General features: G+C 39.7%; 1 protein-coding gene across 1 annotated transcript in view; it reads left to right on the forward strand.

The window, feature by feature from the left end:
• TGFB2 (transforming growth factor beta 2) overlaps positions 1–12,537 on the forward strand; it is a 64,794-nt gene extending 52,257 nt beyond the window's left edge. Inside the window, exons 3-7 of the mRNA XM_010205316.2 lie at positions 3,590–3,722; positions 3,840–3,950; positions 6,293–6,467; positions 7,032–7,185; positions 8,976–12,537. Coding sequence (XP_010203618.1) covers positions 3,590–3,722; positions 3,840–3,950; positions 6,293–6,467; positions 7,032–7,185; positions 8,976–9,134 — 732 coding nt within the window. The 3' untranslated portion in view covers positions 9,135–12,537. The remainder of the gene's footprint in view (positions 1–3,589; positions 3,723–3,839; positions 3,951–6,292; positions 6,468–7,031; positions 7,186–8,975) is intronic.
• The last annotated feature ends 4,595 nt before the right edge of the window (positions 12,538–17,132 follow it).

The raw sequence follows: 17,132 nt of genomic DNA on the forward strand, positions 1-17,132 counted from the left end.
GGTTTTGTGTGTGGAAACTCTTTCTCCTACTCATGCAAGTGATGGAATCTGTCATCTCTACATGCAGGTGGTGATGCACAGTAGTCCCCCCACCTTGAAAACCCTAGCCGTCCACATCATGACCCGTTAACTTACTGTTCCCTCTTCAAGAGGGAATATTTGGACAGAGCTCCAGAAGGAAATGAGAAAGGATTTAAGGAGAAGTTTAACTCAGTCTTCCTTCTCTCCTCTGGGGGTGGTGTTTTGTTGGGTTTTTTTTCCCCCTGTCTTCCGTTAGTATTTTCCATGCACTAAAACTCTTCCACAGAAAGACCAATTTTAGGCCTTCATTTAGCTCCTGCAGATACAAGTTGTGCAGCGACGTTTCTGATAACAATGTTTGATGTGGTTGCAATGGGCTAAGCTTAAAGGTAAGGCAGTGTTTATAGGCAGCACAAGGCAATGTTTATGGGTAAAGGTGGTATCTCTTCTCAGAGCAATCAGTATAGTTGGAAGAATTACATAAGCTTTCAAGCACAAAGCCTGCAAGGCACAGGGAAGGCTTTTCTTCTTTTTAGAACTGAACTACTTCATCTAGTAGGAAAAAAATATTGGAAGTACTGGAAGATAATTTTCTCAATGGCAATATAGGCTTGAGGGTGTATTGGAAGAAAAGGGTGTATTGCTGATGGGGAAAGTAAAACCACAAATGTATTGCAAAGAAGCAAACCAAAGGGTGAAAATAACAGGGAAAACCTAAAATAATTATCTCGTAGTAATTTCTGGAAGAGTCGTTTCAAGAATGTGTTGTAGCTGTAAATTTTTCTTATAGATTCCTACAAAGAGGCCACTTAGACTGTGATGTAAGTACAATTGCTTCAGTGTGGATGGAAATGTAGAATGGAATGTAGAAAAAAGAAGGGAAGAGTCCTTCATGAGGTTATTTTGTGGGAGGAAATAGACTCTGAGGATCCAGTCTCAGATTTTATTATCCATTAGCTTTCCACACTTGCAATGATATAAGAGAAAAAGAAGGAAAAATATGGAAATAATGAAGCTAGGAGATCATTCTTGCTTATAAGCAAGCAGGTTAAGATCACACATGAGCTTAACACTATAAAGATACTTTACACAGGAGAAGGAGATTGAGGAAGACATACTAATTTCTTCAAATACAGCACTCATCACTCTTAATAGCCTTTTGCTTGAGAACTGCTGTTGCCTGTTTAACCCGTGATGTCAATTGAGAAAATGATGACGTACTCAGTTTTTTACTTTTTAGCTCATTCTTCATAACTTTCTTCCAAAACATGCAGCATAAATAACATGGAGAGAAGCCTTACTATCAGATATCGTCGATACCATAGTATGGATAATATCTAGCTCTTTTAGTCCACAATGTCCATCCTGTCCCACAGTATCCTACAGTTTTGAAACCTGCAACCATTCTTCTTGTCATTCTGTTCTTCAGTGAGGATGAGTGTGCTTTCTACCATTAGATACGTGAAGTGATGATTTCTTGTACTTTTACAAATGCCTTTTGTGCCAGATATGCACTGCCAACCCTTGAATTTGTCTTTTGGTAGCAATGGGGTTGGGATAAAGAAATTTTATTTTGGATACCGAGGCACAGCTGAGTCTTCAGAACATATCTAAGACCAATTATAGTTAACATCAGGAGATTGCTTTTGGCACATGACTTACTTTTAGATCCTTACATCACTGCCAAAACTGAGATATGCAGTTTCTGGAGTCTTTGGAAAGATAGGGCTGTGCAGAAAGGAAGAGAAATGAGCCAAGTTCTTGTGTCCTATTTGCCTCACACAAAACCCCCCACTGCCCTAACACATCTTTGCAGAATGACAGCTGCATTATATCCTCAGAAACACTTGAGTTGACCTGATAAAGACCAAAGGAAAGGGAAAGTTATATTTGTACTTCTCTGGGACTTTCCCAGCATTGATTACTGATTCTCTCATCTCTCTGGCACTTCAGAGCAATGGTAGTCCCCTTGCTGCTGCCAGACTCTCTGTAAACAGTTGTTTAAACACTTTAAAGGTTGTCTCATAAAAAGGGATTCATAATGTTCAATGTTTTGAGTGCCCTCAGTTTCTACTGGGGAACTCAGCATCGCCTACTAGGGGCACTTAGTAATTTTCTGGACTTGGACCAACATTTTCTCATGTCTTTTGCTAAATGTGTTGATCAGAAAGAAGCCAAAGTGCTTGCCATGCTGCTGTTCTTCTCACAAGACAAATGTTATTGTGGGAGCTGCACTGTTGGCCTTTGAGACATCCAGCATTCGCTTGAAATAAATAGGGAAATTCTGCATGTGAGACAGAATCCAGCCTTTTCTGTTTAATTATGAAAAGCCTAGTTTTATCACGATGACATAATTTCACACCTCTTTGGAAATGTTTTTTTTGACATTTATTATGCAGTTTCACCACTGCTTTATTCCAGCAGCAATTGCTAGATGTCAGGTTGGTCTGGGCTGAGAAAGCAGGAGGAAACAATAAGGCATTGTGAGTTATTCATTTGGACATGGGCTTGGTTGGTTAAAGAGGGGAAGAACTTGAAACAATATATGAAGTCGCACAACTGGCACGCTAAAAGTTACAAAGTGATCTTATCATGTGCTATCTTGATTGGAATTGACTTAATGTTGCATGGTATTCCATCTTCCTGCATCACAAAACTATCAACATAGTAATAATCAAGAAACTAGAAACCTGTTAGCATCCAAAAGTCCAGTTGTTTTCATCCTGGAGGGCAGATAAAGGCAGGCTGTGCATGTGTGTGGGAAGACACCCACTGAATCATTCAGATAGAGGAAGACTGTGAGCACTTGAAATTCTAGGCACATGGTGCTGTGTTTCGAAAGGGAGAAACTGTGTTTCTTTTGTACAGGTATCTTTTTAATTGCATGCTCTGTAGCAAGCTTTGCTGAAAATTTTGATGTAAATGCAGCTGGCATGAAGTTTTGGATGGAAGCAGCATTGCCTGTTGCACAAATCCATGTGTGGCCACAATTCACACCAGACTGTGTCTGCATGCCCCCAGGTTACCTGTACCGAAAACAACTTCTTATTTTTTTTCTGTTTAATGTATGACTAATGCATGACTGAAGTCAGAGGGAAGTCTGGAAGCATGAATAAGGCTTATGGGTGAGCAATATAATATCTTCACTGTACAAACTACATTGTCCAGGCTTAACTTTAGCATCTGATATTATGCTCTAACCAGTGTATTACCAAAGAAGGTAGAGTAGCCTCTTTTCATGTTCCAGTTACTGTGATCTCCTGACCACTTGTGTTGCAGGACAAGTTTTTAGGGCAGTTTTTCTGTGTGGTTTCTCTCAGGAAGGAATATGTGGTGGTATGTTTTGCTTGGGAGCATAAGCTGATTTCATAAGGGTGTTTTTATATCACTTTCCTCTCCCCATGCACTGTCAGATAATTATTTCTGAAAACTTGCCTGAATGTACGTCTGCTGCATAGAGGTTTGAACTGTAATAGTTTCTTCTGGTATTTTATAATGTTGGTGGCCTATTTTAATAAAAACAGGTAAATGCTAACTTGTAGGCAATCATATTTCTTTTTTCTTGCAGGTTCTAAAATCTAAAGAATTATCATCGCCAGGACAGCGCTACATTGACAGCAAAGTAGTTAAAACAAGAGCTGAAGGAGAATGGTTGTCTTTTGATGTCACTGAGGCTGTACATGAGTGGCTCCATCACAGAGGTGACAACAACTGCTCTTTGCCTTTACTCCTGCCCCAACTGCTCTTACATAACTCCGCATTATTTCAGGGTCATTCCATGTATACAAAACAACTCTATTTGCTTTCATGTTTTGCAGACAGGAATCTTGGATTTAAGATAAGCTTACATTGTCCATGCTGCACCTTCGTGCCTTCCAATAATTATATCATCCCAAATAAAAGTGAGGAGCTTGAAGCAAGATTTGCAGGTAATGAAAGAAAAAAACCCCCTTTTTGAAATGTTGTGGTACTTAATAATTCAGGAAAGAAACAGAGAATTGTTACAGCTTCTCCGAATGGCAGTCGGATGTTTGAAAATTTGCTCATTTGAGAATCTTGATTCTTTGGTGGTAGGAAACAGTATTGAAGGTAAAAGGGTAAAACTGTATCAGGTGGACTATTCTAAAACTAGATGACATGAATAACCATCTCATACCATGCATGCAGCTTCGGTGTCCTTAAGTGTCCATGTTAGTTTGCAGCATGCACACTGGATGCATTTTGGATGTAGGGAAGACTGTTGCACAGTAAGTCATCCACTATTGGATAGTCATGAGAAAGCTTGCTGATTATTTTGAAAATAAACCCTTTGACTGCTGTCCATCTGAGAACCGTAACAGTTCAGTCTTGGTAGAGAAGGCTACTGTTGGAAAGTAGAATGAGGATGGTGTTTGGCACACACAGAGCTGCTTGCCGTAGATACATGTGTGAGCTTGGTGCATTTTATGACTGTTAAACAGTACTTGGCAAATTTTGCAAGTATAGGTAAGGCAATAGTTGGCTGCCTTGCTTACAGAAGCACCTTCCTTTGTCCTCACTAAGCCACAGTCTTTGTACCTGCACACATACTTCCAGCTCTTCAGCCACTCTAAATATCTCCAGCTACTCTGGGGGCTTTTTTGGGATTTTTTTCCCTTTTTCTTTCTGTTCTTATCAGTGGTGTTTTAATTACTCTGAGCAATGACATCAGTCACTTTGGGAAGCGCTGAACAGTAGATGCCAGATTTGTATAAATATCCTGCAGTGGTTTACTGCCGGTGTGTTGTGGGTTGGTGAAACAGCAGTGCTGTGCCTGTCTGTAGGCTTCTATCCCCAGCAGTGGAAGTGTGCTTTTCAGGTGAAGTCAACAGAGCTAAATTCATTAACATTGCCTATCTCTATGTAACTAAATTGGCGCATAGAATTTATTGTAACATATTTATATATGTTGCACACAGTATTTTTTATACTGACAGCCTGGTAAAAACTTAAAGATTGGATTGAGTGGCATTAAAAAATAAACAACAGTGTGTAGTTAGTGTTATGGATATATGTGCTTATGGACAGCAGACAAGGTGATACAGAGTAAATATATCAAGGTCACAGAAGCTCCCTTGTGTTTTTAAGCCATTAAACTTTGGTTTCAAAAGTGAAGTGTTATTTAATTGCCCATGCTATAGTTATCATCTACCACTACTTATGTAATTATGGCTATTTTAGAACCAACCTGAATTCTGCTTATACAGTTCTCATTTGTTAAAGTATATCATGAGTTGGTTCATTTGTTTTCCAAGGCTTTGAATATATTCCTTGTCAAGTATTGAGTTTTTCTAACCATTATTTCACTGTGTTGGAAGTTTAAGTAAATATATGCACTGTACATATGATTAAAGCCATTGCATGTATTTCAAAAAATATTAGTATGATTCTTCATTACTCTAATTGCAAATATTACAAAAAGAAAAGTGTATCTTTTTCTCTTCAGATAGTATTATCTGGTGCAGGAGGTTAATTTTCAAAAGTCTTAGCAATAGGCATAGTATGAGCTGTTTGTTCACCTAGGAAAATCTAATACCTTGAGTCTTTTGCGAGTAGTATTGCTATGACAAGAAGCTAGTAAGGCAGTTTTCAAAAGAAAATACGAGATGTGATGTCCTTGATTGACACTTTAAGAAGAAATAGTTTGATCAATGTCTTTGCCATTCTCATGCAAAAGAAGGGGCTAGAATAACTGACCTTCCGGGGAAAAAAAAGTAGCAGATTTAAATAAATTGGCAATGAGAGACAGAGAATTTACAAGTATTAGAAAGTGCTAAACGTGACAGAGAAAACTAGTGGGATGGAAGTAAGCAGTGGAAACTGTAGGTGAAGTATCTAGAGCAGCTTTAGTGGTTTTATGAAGTTTTAAAAGGTACATAGCTGTTAAAAGACGGGATTACTGCCCAAAGTGAAGAGACAAAAGCATCACTACTTGGGGCATTTGAAACCAAGCAATGTGGATGCAGTGTCTGAACTAATCCTTTCTGTTACACATTTCAACAGTTCTGTTAAATGTACTGAAATGCCATTAAATGGTTGTGATTGTGGGAGGGCTGATGCAATAGATCAGATGAGAACTGTGGATGTCTTAGGGATCTTGGGATGAAGGTTGCCTGTACACAGTCCCCAGTAAACATGCTCAATTGACTCCATCATTGACCAGTTTTTGAGAGAATTTTTTTAAAGAGATGGTTTATTTAATTTGTGAAGAAAAAACAACACAATGTTTATCACCAAAATGTATTTTTTGAAGGTATTGATGACTACACATATTCCAGTGGTGATGTGAAAGCTTTAAAGTCCAATAGGAAAAAATACAGTGGGAAGACCCCACATCTTCTGCTAATGTTATTACCCTCCTACAGACTTGAGTCGCAACAGCCCAGTCGGCGGAAGAAGCGTGCTCTAGATGCTGCCTATTGTTTTAGGTAACTATGCATACATATTCAGTATACTTACATAGCAGTACCAGCCTGTGAGGTGTAATGCAGTTGCATATCATGTTTCTGTATGATTGGTGTTTGTACAGAGTGTGGACCCTCATTCACAGACCCATGGGGTCTGTGTGCAGCAGGTATCTGCCCAGGAGTCTCCAGTCCCACCGAGGCAGTGGCAGATGGGGAAAGTTATGGCCTTAGAAAGCAGAAGCTGAGTTCCATCTGGAATGATGCCCAGACCTGTTAGCCCCATAATTACATCTAAACTATCACCTCTGCTGTGCTCACCTACTCAGAGAGGCCACTGGGTAGGACGTGGAGATACTTATTAGTCTTCCAGGGAAACCATTAGCTTTCTCTGTAAAAGCAAGTCCTGCCACATGGAAGCATCTGATTTTGGTATAAGCTACTCTTGATGAGATTTGGTGGTCAAGTCCCAAAAATTCGACTTGTCTGTCTGTAAACCATTATTCAAGGAGCAAGCAACGGGATTATTTTTGTTCCCCATGTTGTCTTTGTTACAACTGATATTTTTGTCTGCATGTTATTTCCCAGGAACGTGCAGGATAATTGCTGTCTGCGTCCACTTTATATTGACTTCAAGAGGGATCTTGGCTGGAAATGGATTCATGAACCTAAAGGATATCATGCTAATTTCTGTGCAGGAGCCTGCCCCTATTTATGGAGCTCAGATACTCAGCACAGCAGAGTAAGTAATGATCTTGCTAATTTTCGGCTTCTATTTTACAGCTACAGGGCGAAATACATTTCTAGGACTGACATCAGCACCAATGCCCAAAGCTTGTATTTATTATCTCAGTAACTAAGGATGGTGAAATGTTGCCCTATAGTGGAACTCGCACATGGCCTCGAATGAGCATTGAAGCAGTCAGAATGTATTAGCCCAGAGATATATATTTTTAATGTGTTTGTCAATATGACATATGGATGGATGGAGTGCTCTTGTGAGCATGATCTTCATGTAGCTTTAGGAGGCTGCCTGGGAAGGGATCTTTCATTATAAATCATGAGTGGAAAGTGGCACAAAGAGCTCAATCAGCAAAGGCACAGAGGTAGTCACTATCAGAGTAACAAAAGGACTGGGTTGTACCACCTGATTATCACCTACTTTTATGACCTGCCATTTTTCATTGTTGCTGATATGCTGCCATGCTCAAAGGATGTATTAATTCTCATATTTGAAAAATTTATATGTGAAGGAGGAACCTTGTCTCTGGGGTGCTGAAGAACTGATAGTCAACTAAGATGGTACTTTTAATTTTAGGGATTAGACGTGGAATTTTAGCCAAATGCCTTAGGATGAGTAGTATGCTGCTGTGAAGCGCTTATTTCTCTCAACTGTCCCTAAGGATGTCTAGACAGTAAATGCAGGAGGCAGACATTTGCCTTGCAGTTGTCATAAAGTAAGGATTTCACCCTCAGGTCCATACTAAGAATGATATCTACCCTTTTTTCAAGTTTCCCTTAAAACACCAGGTCAATTTTGCATCCCAGGGGCAACTTGCTTTCCCTCTGGTCTGTAGAACTATGACAGCGTTTTCTTCCAGAGCTTACAGGCCCAGGTATAGATATCCTTTGTAGATGTCACTGGCTATGGCATCATACTATTAGCAGTGTCAGCAGGCAGAGGTATAAATAAGGTAAGTAGATTTCTGTGCTGTTATGGAGTAGTAGCGTACACCTTCTGGAGCAGCGCTTGTTTTTGAAGGAAAGAGGAAGAATAACTGTCATGGTCACAAATATGTGGTTTGGATATTTGCCCAAGGAGTCAGAAGTTGCTTAATAAAATAGTCAGTGTTGCTGTTCTGAACAGATCTTCTTTCTCTCTAAGCTGCAAATGTTGTGTTGAAGTTCTAGGAAAAGGTCAGTTGGTATTTGGCTAACACACTAATGGCATCCTCAGAAATACCTATGCGTCATCAGTGGGTAACCCTACATACTTCCCATGCATATGAATCTAACGTGACATAAAGCACCAGCGCTGCTAACCTCACCGCAGCCGATTCTCAACAGGAGTAACTGCATTGATGGACTTTGTAAAATGTAGCCAGAGAGGAAGAGCAGAGGAGTGCTTATGCTCTCAAGCACTCTCTTCTCCCTTTGATGCACTTGTAAAGCCAAAAGCCTGTAACAAAAAAATGGCAATCTGACAACACAGTTAAAAAACTTTTCAATTTCTTCTTTCCCTATCAATACGGTTTATCTATTGATTCAAAGGGCTACGTTTTCAGGGCATGCTCCAAGCATATACCTGTTTTGAGATTTAAGACTGTGTGGATAAAACCTTAGGCAGATTGCGACACCAGTTTGAACTAGAGAAGCTTAAAAAATACTAAAATCCAGGAATCTTCATCCTGCATTCGGTGAACTTTCTTTCAGACACTGTGGGAGGAAGCGATGCAGAAAGAAATTTGCTCTGCAATGACAGGAAAGCAGAAGTAGCTGTCTTAATCTCTCTTTTTCCATTTCTCCTTCTAGGTACTCAGCTTGTACAACACCATCAATCCAGAAGCTTCTGCCTCTCCATGCTGCGTGTCCCAGGATTTGGAACCCCTCACCATCCTCTACTACATTGGCAAAACACCCAAAATTGAACAGCTGTCCAACATGATCGTAAAGTCTTGCAAGTGCAGCTAAAGGATATCCCTGAAACAGCATGACGTGTGTGTATTAAAAAAAATAACCAAGGAAAAAAAAGGAAAGAGAGAGCAAGAAGGAAAGAAAGGAAAATGAAAACCGAGGTTCATCAGTGTTAAAAGAATTTTAAAAAAAGAAGAAAAAAAAAAGCGGTACTAGTCTGAACTGTTTGAAAGTTTGTTTTGTGTTTTTTTTTAAACTGGCATCTGAAGCAAAACATTGAAGACCTTTATCCAACATTTCACCTACACATAGTGAGATAGACAAGAAGCAAAGTTAAAGAGAAAAAAAAACCTTTTAAAAAATAAACACTGGAAGAAATTTGTTAGTGTTACTATGTGAAAGGAAAAAAACAGGAAAATCCCATGAAGTGGAGTTGCTGTATCTGTCCCGTGCCTTACTTGATCTCTCTGTATTGTTACGCAATAGGCATCCTACCCATTCCTCTTAGTTGTAGAGTTAACGGTGCGTTATTTATTTGTGTGTAAAAACTATCAAATGAACATTTCCGTATCGCCATTGGAAAAAAGAAAACCAGCCAGTGTGGACAAAGTGGAGACCAAATAAGCTGCCAGAAATATATATAGAGCCTAAAGGAACACAAGCTCAAAAGAATCAGAAAAGTAATGGTTAGCTTAATTTGATTAAAATAGAAATCAGTTACTACATTATTGAGAAACTCTGCCTTTAAAATACCTTATTTTTCATACCAGCTGCCTAGGGAGGCTTCTTGTAAGGTCTCAAACCCTTGTTTTAAATACTGAATAATTTACTAATAAAGGACACTCTGTTTCAGTCTGAAAGACAAGTCTATAAGATTTTTTTTTTTTTTACTGTAAAAGATTTAAAATGTCAGTTTAGTAAACCAGTGAAATATTTAAAGTGTACTGGTCTAATCTTCAGACCTTAATATGTTGCTGTATAGCTATGCTATGGGATTTTTTTTGTTCTTTTGGTATATGTTAACCATACCTAGAGTATTACAATAGGTGGGTAGTAAAAGCCAGCTTAATTGGAAACATATCTGTAGATCTCTATTTGTAAACTATTAAAAAATTAAGTACTTTATGTGTAATGTGTAAATTTTCACCATATTTTTGTACTCTAATACTGTCAGCTCTCATGAGTTTGAATTTGAATTTGGGGCTCTTTTTGATCACTCAGAATCATGTGTTTCCCTCTAGCTGGCCAGTATGAGTAGAGTCCCTATATTTTGACTTGCACTACAAATACATGTTTTATAATAATTGCTATACATGTGCTTTGTATATTGTTCATCATTATGACATAAGCTACCTGACTCCATTTGTTTTTCTGTTCCATATAAAAGGATGGATTAAAGCGATCTCTCCCCCCACCCCACCCCCGTCCTCCCCTTCCTCCTCGGTTGTCCCCCTTCGGAGTGCTCAGATCGTGATGCGGTTCGCAACCCTAGACCTTCTCATTTCCTTTTGGCTTATAGACATTCAAACAGATGGGCAGGGAGCGAGGTATTGCAAGAAGAGGTGTCCCAGCCTGGCAGAGGCGAGGCAAACCCTTGCAGAGAATGACATTCACCACTGTGCAGAAGGCTGGTAGGAAGCGCCAGCACCCACGGCGGCGGCGGTGTCCCGGGCAGGAGCGGAGTGTGGGCTGAGGCCACGCAGCGGCCTGGCCCCCATGCGACAGGGACTTTCCCCCACGTCTAGGCCATGGCACCCCTCCTACAGGCCGCAGGGTTTTGCTGTCAGCTTACAGCAGAACGGCAGCCCATCTAGGCTTTTGGGGGTTGTGTAAGGATTTTCAGGATCAGACCCTTGATTTTTGCAAGTTTGCAATTTTTCTTTTTTTTCCCAATTGAGTTCACATTAAAACTTCTTTTCAAAAAAAGAGAAGGAAAAATGAACATGAGGTTCATAGGATTTTCTTCTTGTTACATGTTTAAATATTGTAGAGGGAGTAAAGAAACCAAAAATAATTACACATTACATACTTCATTCCAAAAAAAGCCTGAACCAAAATTAGCAAAAAAAAAAATCATTAAGAAGGTGCATTCAGTCCATTTCACATGGTGAATGGTTTTGCACAGTAAAGCTGGAAAACTGATATAGAAACGTACTCCTTGAACGAGAAGGACGTTTTCCGTGCTGGGAAGATGCTCCTGAGCTTGGTGTTGTCAGCTCCAGTTGTAAAAAGTGCAATTTCTTTGGCTTCAGCAGAACACTGGTGCAAAACCAAAGTACCACAGCGGCTTGCACACGTGGCTCCTCAGGACTTGGGTCGAGCCTGTGCTCGTTGCCTAAATGGAAACGTAGCCCCACAGATGATCTAATCCCACCCATTGACTCAGCGCAGAGGAGGAGGTATGTTAGACTTCTGATTTATTTAGTGAGTTGAGATGAACAAGTGAAAACTCTGTCCTGCTAACACTTGCTTGAGCCAGACTTATTCCAGTGAGAAGATGCACTGAACTCAGTGAAACTCCTCAGGGTATTAAATACTCTGGATTTTGCTGTATACAGCAGCAAAGTTAGTTTTATCAGGTTCAGTATGAGAACTGTATTTTTGTTGGACAGGAAAGGAGACAAGGATGAACACATTTTATGAAACTTAAAAACGGGGTTTTCTTGCATTTTTCTGCTATGGGAATGCAGATCAAACCCAGTTTGAAGCTCTGAAAAAGTGGAATACGACATAGCATAGTTGTCCAACTATACTCACTATGCGCTGGACGCAGCTGAAAATTTTCAGTTTGAGTTTGCAGTTTTTCTGTAAGTCGTTACCCCAAGGTCAAATACTTTTCAATATTTTTTTTCCTCAAAAATGCACTGATAGTAATTGAAATACTCTATTATATAAAGCTCCTACAATTTTTAATTTTTTTTTTTTTTTTTTTTAGTTTATTAGGCATGTATTTCCCTTTTATTACCAAGGATGTTAGGCCTGATCCTACAATGTGCAGAACTCATGGGTGAAATTCCCCTCTACAGAGTGGGGTAATGTGAGTCCTAAGCACCACTCAGGTCTGATGTAAATCCCCCTCATGTGATGTTTAGGTGGGTCTGCAGCAGTTCAAGGACTTTGTGCCAGAGGCCTTATTGTGATGAGGATTATAATAGCCACTGTCTGAGCACAGTCCCAGAGAACTGGTGGGAAATGTTGAGCACCTTGAAAGACCAGACCCAAAGGGTTGACTGCGACTGAGGGGAAATCTTAGCACTTACCTAGGTGGAGTAGGACAACATTCTTTGTGTGTTTAGCATCAATACAATTGTATGGTTGGCATGGTTTAAAGGAGAATTTTAAAAAGGAACTTAAAGGACAGCTGTATTGTACTTTGGTGATCGATTACTCTGTATTTTAACACATTGTATGTCTGTTTTTGTGGTGCTCTAGTGGTAAATAAATTATTTCAATTCTATTATGATGTTGCTTTTGTATGGCAGTGTTCTTTTAGCTTGGGCGATTCCTCAGCTCTGGCACAGCTTAATCCCTGGAAGGCCTGATGACTTGTGTGACTTTAGTGTGTGTGACCTTGACACCATCTGGCACAGGTTGAGGTGAAGAACAACCATCCAGAGTGAGCATGAATCATGTTTGCTCTGAGGATTGCTTTCTCCTCAGCCACTTCAGTATATGTCTTGGTCTGTAGACATAGAGTAACTTCTAGTTGACTGCTCTGTGCAGCAGCACCGTCCCATGTGTGTGCAGGACAGGTACTGCCCTGGATAGGTGTGATGTTAACCCACAGACCCTGCTGTGCCTGATCCCTCACCAGAACCATGCCCTAGCAGTCCTAGTACTGCAGGTGCCAGTTTGGGAGACTTTTAGGCAGAGGATCTCAACTACTTTCTTCCTCATTTCCTTAGTGCTATGAGAGGTGAGACAAGTGTCTGTTTCGTGATGCCCATATGCTAAATGGTATCATACCATCATCTCCTTCAGAAGAGCTCAGTGAAACTGTTGGTTTTGTACGTTGTACAAAATAGTCTATAATGAGATGAGGTGAGACATTGGAGGAGAGGCAACAGAAACAAGTTGGAACATGGCAAATTCTGTCTGCATGAAAGGAAATTTTTTTTTAGAGTGAAGGTGGCCAAGCCATGGAACAGGTTGAGCAGAGAGGACATGACAACTCCATCCTTAGAAATGCTCAAAACTGGCTCTGGGCAGCCTGCTCCCACTGCACCTGCTCTGAGCAGAAGATTGGGCTGGAGACCCTATGGAACCCTGCTCACCCCCATGAATACACAAATTTTTGTGGTCCAACCCAATATCTCTGCCTATCACTGGCTAAAAGAGCACAGGAAACACAGGTGCTCAACTGTCTCAGCTATTTCTGTTTGCCAGTGGCAGCCACTTAACGACATGGAAGTGTTTTTTTGGACAGAAAATAGAATTCCCTAGTTGATTGTAAATCTCCCTCCATGCACTCTGCAGTATGAAATTGCATGATCTAAGCAAATAAGACATGAAGAACCTGGTACTGCAGCTTTCCTTTATGAGGCTTTCTGCAGCTCTAGGCAAATAAATGAAACTGAAGGGAGAAAGGACTACAGGACTGAATCATTACTTTTAAAGTTGATAAAATCATACATGAAAATACTTCCCAGACGAGGGACTAATGATGAGAAGCGATGAATGTCTGCCCTTCTTGGTGTCTTCTTTGGGATCTAATGAGTGCATAGCATTTTTTGGCATGAATGAAAGAATATACTTGTTGCAAATTGTTTAGTGGTGTTTGTAAATACGTTTTCAAGAATGTAACTTGGGATGTGTCTGGAAAACAGTCTTAGGGACCATTTCACCAAAGTTATGCTCCAGCCTGACAGTAATCTGCTTTAGACTTCAATGACTCTATACAAGCACAAAACTATGGTTCTGCAAAAGTTGCCAGATACCAATTTTCATCCAATTCTATTCTCATCCAAGGTAGCTCTTGTGCAGTGAGGTGAGAATACTTTGCAGTGCTGTCTGCTTTATTTCTGAAATCAATGAAGAATGAGAGGGTTTGACAAGGACTGTTGATTAGAAATTTTGGATGGGAAAGGGGTTGCAGAGGAAAAAAAGTGGAGGAAACATAGTGTGATAAGTGAGGTTTTATAGCATGGGACTGAAAAGATGGAAGCTTTTTATGAAGAATATTTTGATGTTGGTCTTGTCTTTTCCTTCCTCCAACACAGCTTCTCTAGACTGTATCCATGAAGCCCTTGCTACTCTGCTTGAATCAAATTGTAGTTAACAAATGTGGAATATTCAATATAGAAAAAAATCCAAACCATGTAAATGTCTTGAAAACCATTTTTTAGGCCAAAATCTGCCTCTTAGATCAGACGGAACAGATTCTATGAGGAGCCATGAGTTCTGGAAGAAAATAAACCAAGAGGTTATGTAATTATATGTGGTTATAAAGTAGATGTGAAGTAATGTAGTTGGCTTGTCAGTGGGTATGGGTGTAACAGTAATTTCTTCATCTGTATAAAAATAAAATTAAATGGAACAGAAAGCTGATGAGAACTTCCAATCAAATTTGATATGCTCATTTAATGAAGTAACCTGCTGGAATCTAATATAGAGCCCCTGGGGTATAAACCTTTTCTTAAAACATATGGTGGTCCAAGAAACAAATATTTCCTTTGAATCGAGTGTTTTAGTGCCAAACCAAGATGATGGCTGGAGTGAAGCAAGGGTCAGTGATCATTGATCTCTGGGTCTCAGCACTGTTTGCACATACTGTAGGCAGCTCCCAATTGAAAGATCCACGTAACTCATACCAAAAAAAAGAGTGAGAAAGATACAAATGGCAAATGAGACCCCGAGTCTGTTCGGTGAAGTGCACAAGACTCAGAACAGAGTTCTTAGAGGCTGTTTGATCTATCTGGTTAGAGATGGATGAAACGAAAACATTGAGATGTGAGTATACATTCTATCAACGTCAAAAATCAAGTGTTTTGGACTCTGAAGCAATGTTCAAACCTGAACCACTTTTACAAAATTCAGTTAGGTTCAGTCCCTGCAACTGGTATGTAACAAAATTTTAATCGCTAAATTCTCTGCTGGACTGTGTAAGGCTTTTTAGTTTAAAGTGCCAAAAGTTCTTGTACTTGAATAGCTCTGAGCTTGCCAGATGCAAGTCTCACAAAATAGTCTTGTATTTTTTCCCCAAGCATAGAGATGTATAAATCTAGTTGCCATTCATAGTAATGGCAGTGAGAGAAGTGTTCTTACACACCAAGGTGGTTCCCTGAGAAGTGGTAGTGGGACATTACATCTTAGGTTACCTTGTTCTGAAGTGATTAGAAGACCAGCATTATAGGACTATGGTTTGGGGATTTTTTTTGCCATTTGATGGAACCCATGTGAACCAAATTGATGGCTTCATTCCAGTTTCTAGTGTAAACTTGTTGGCAGTCTCCAAGGACATGCAGACTAATTTAATCCATCAAAAGCAGAAAATATCTTTATCCGGAAAAACCTGCTTTTTTTTTCCCCTTTGGAAAAATGTAAATACAAAGCATAAAATATGCAGCAGTTCATGGGCAAGTTATGCATTCCTCTGCAGTGTGTAACCTGTTCTCAAAGAGGTGGTCTGGATCAGTTTGTGAACATTTGGGAGGGAAAGCTGGACTTGGAGATACTCTGAAATACATTGTTTCCTCTGCTTCTTCTATGAAGCACTCAATTACAAAAAAAAACAGAAAAGCTGAAAATAAGAATGTGAGCTGACTTAATTTTTTTCACATTGATATCCAGCTATGATGGATAACACAGAGGGTGACTCATTGAAGATCTTGAGTGTCAAATATAGCAAACTGATGTACAAAGCAAACTGATGTACACAAAGTTGGGTCACAGAAAGCAGAGCAGGAAAGATGAACACAGCAGAAGGTTTATGTCAGCATAAAGTATAGGCCCTACATAAAACCACAGGAAAATGACTGGCTTTTGTTGTACCTTTTGCTTTGGACTTGTCTACACTTCCATAGTGCAAAGGGCTGTTTCCATTTCTCACCTATTGTCTTGGATATTGTCTTGGATTGATTTCTTTAGGGAGACAGGAATCTACCTAGGAATAACTGAAAGTCACCCCATGCTCTTTGAGATCATTATCAATCAGGAGATATAGTTTATATGAGCTGTTAACAAGATCTTAATTAACCTTCCTTGTATCTAAGCAACCCTGACTGCTCTCCTGGCCTCTATCTCATATTTTAGTATTAAAAAATCCGTCCACTGTTTTGTGGTAACAGATGGTGCGTATCAGGTGGTTGAAACCCCAGCAAATATCCCAAGGACCAAGGAAGAGATTTCAAGTATTAAACTCCCAGGATTCCCTTAAATTCACTTAAAGCAATGCTGTAGCAGACCAAGTGCTCTGCAGCCTGAGTAAAAGAAGAATCTCAAGTGCGCTCTCAACAGTGGACTATCCATGTAAATAATACAAAACTGTTGTGTCTTGTTCTCCATAAACCTCCATGGACTCATTCAACCAACTATCTCATTGATCAGACTTCTTCCCACCTTGAAAGCAGTGCAGCAGGAATCAGTGAGGAAGGGGCAATCTATTATCTGAATATTATAAGCTGATGAATATGTATGTGCAGAAGTATGAGTCGCAGATTGCAGATATGAAAACCCCACCTACACATCTGCAAGCAAGAATGCACATAGCAAGAAAGGAAAGAATCAATTCATACTTAATCCATTTCTGCGGATGAATAGATTCAAGTGGTGTATGTAAGTGTAAAGACTTCTTTAAAACTTTCATTGGACTACAATGTTTATACAGTACTTTTCTGTATTCATAAGCCTCTCCCTCTTTCCTAAGTATCTTTGCACTTTCTGGACAGCTTCACTAGTTATATTCTTAGCAGTCTTACTGTATGGCTCCTGGGAGGAAGAAAGGAAATTTCGGAGACTGTTTCACTTCTGGGTTACGCCAGCCACAGCAGATTGTTTTTGTAACTTGTGTTGCTGGATGCAGGAAATTACTTTTGGAGGCAACTGAGTTGAACTGAC

Source organism: Colius striatus, chromosome 2 (genome assembly GCF_028858725.1).
Source record: "Colius striatus isolate bColStr4 chromosome 2, bColStr4.1.hap1, whole genome shotgun sequence".
NCBI classification, from domain to species: Eukaryota; Metazoa; Chordata; class Aves; order Coliiformes; family Coliidae; genus Colius; species Colius striatus.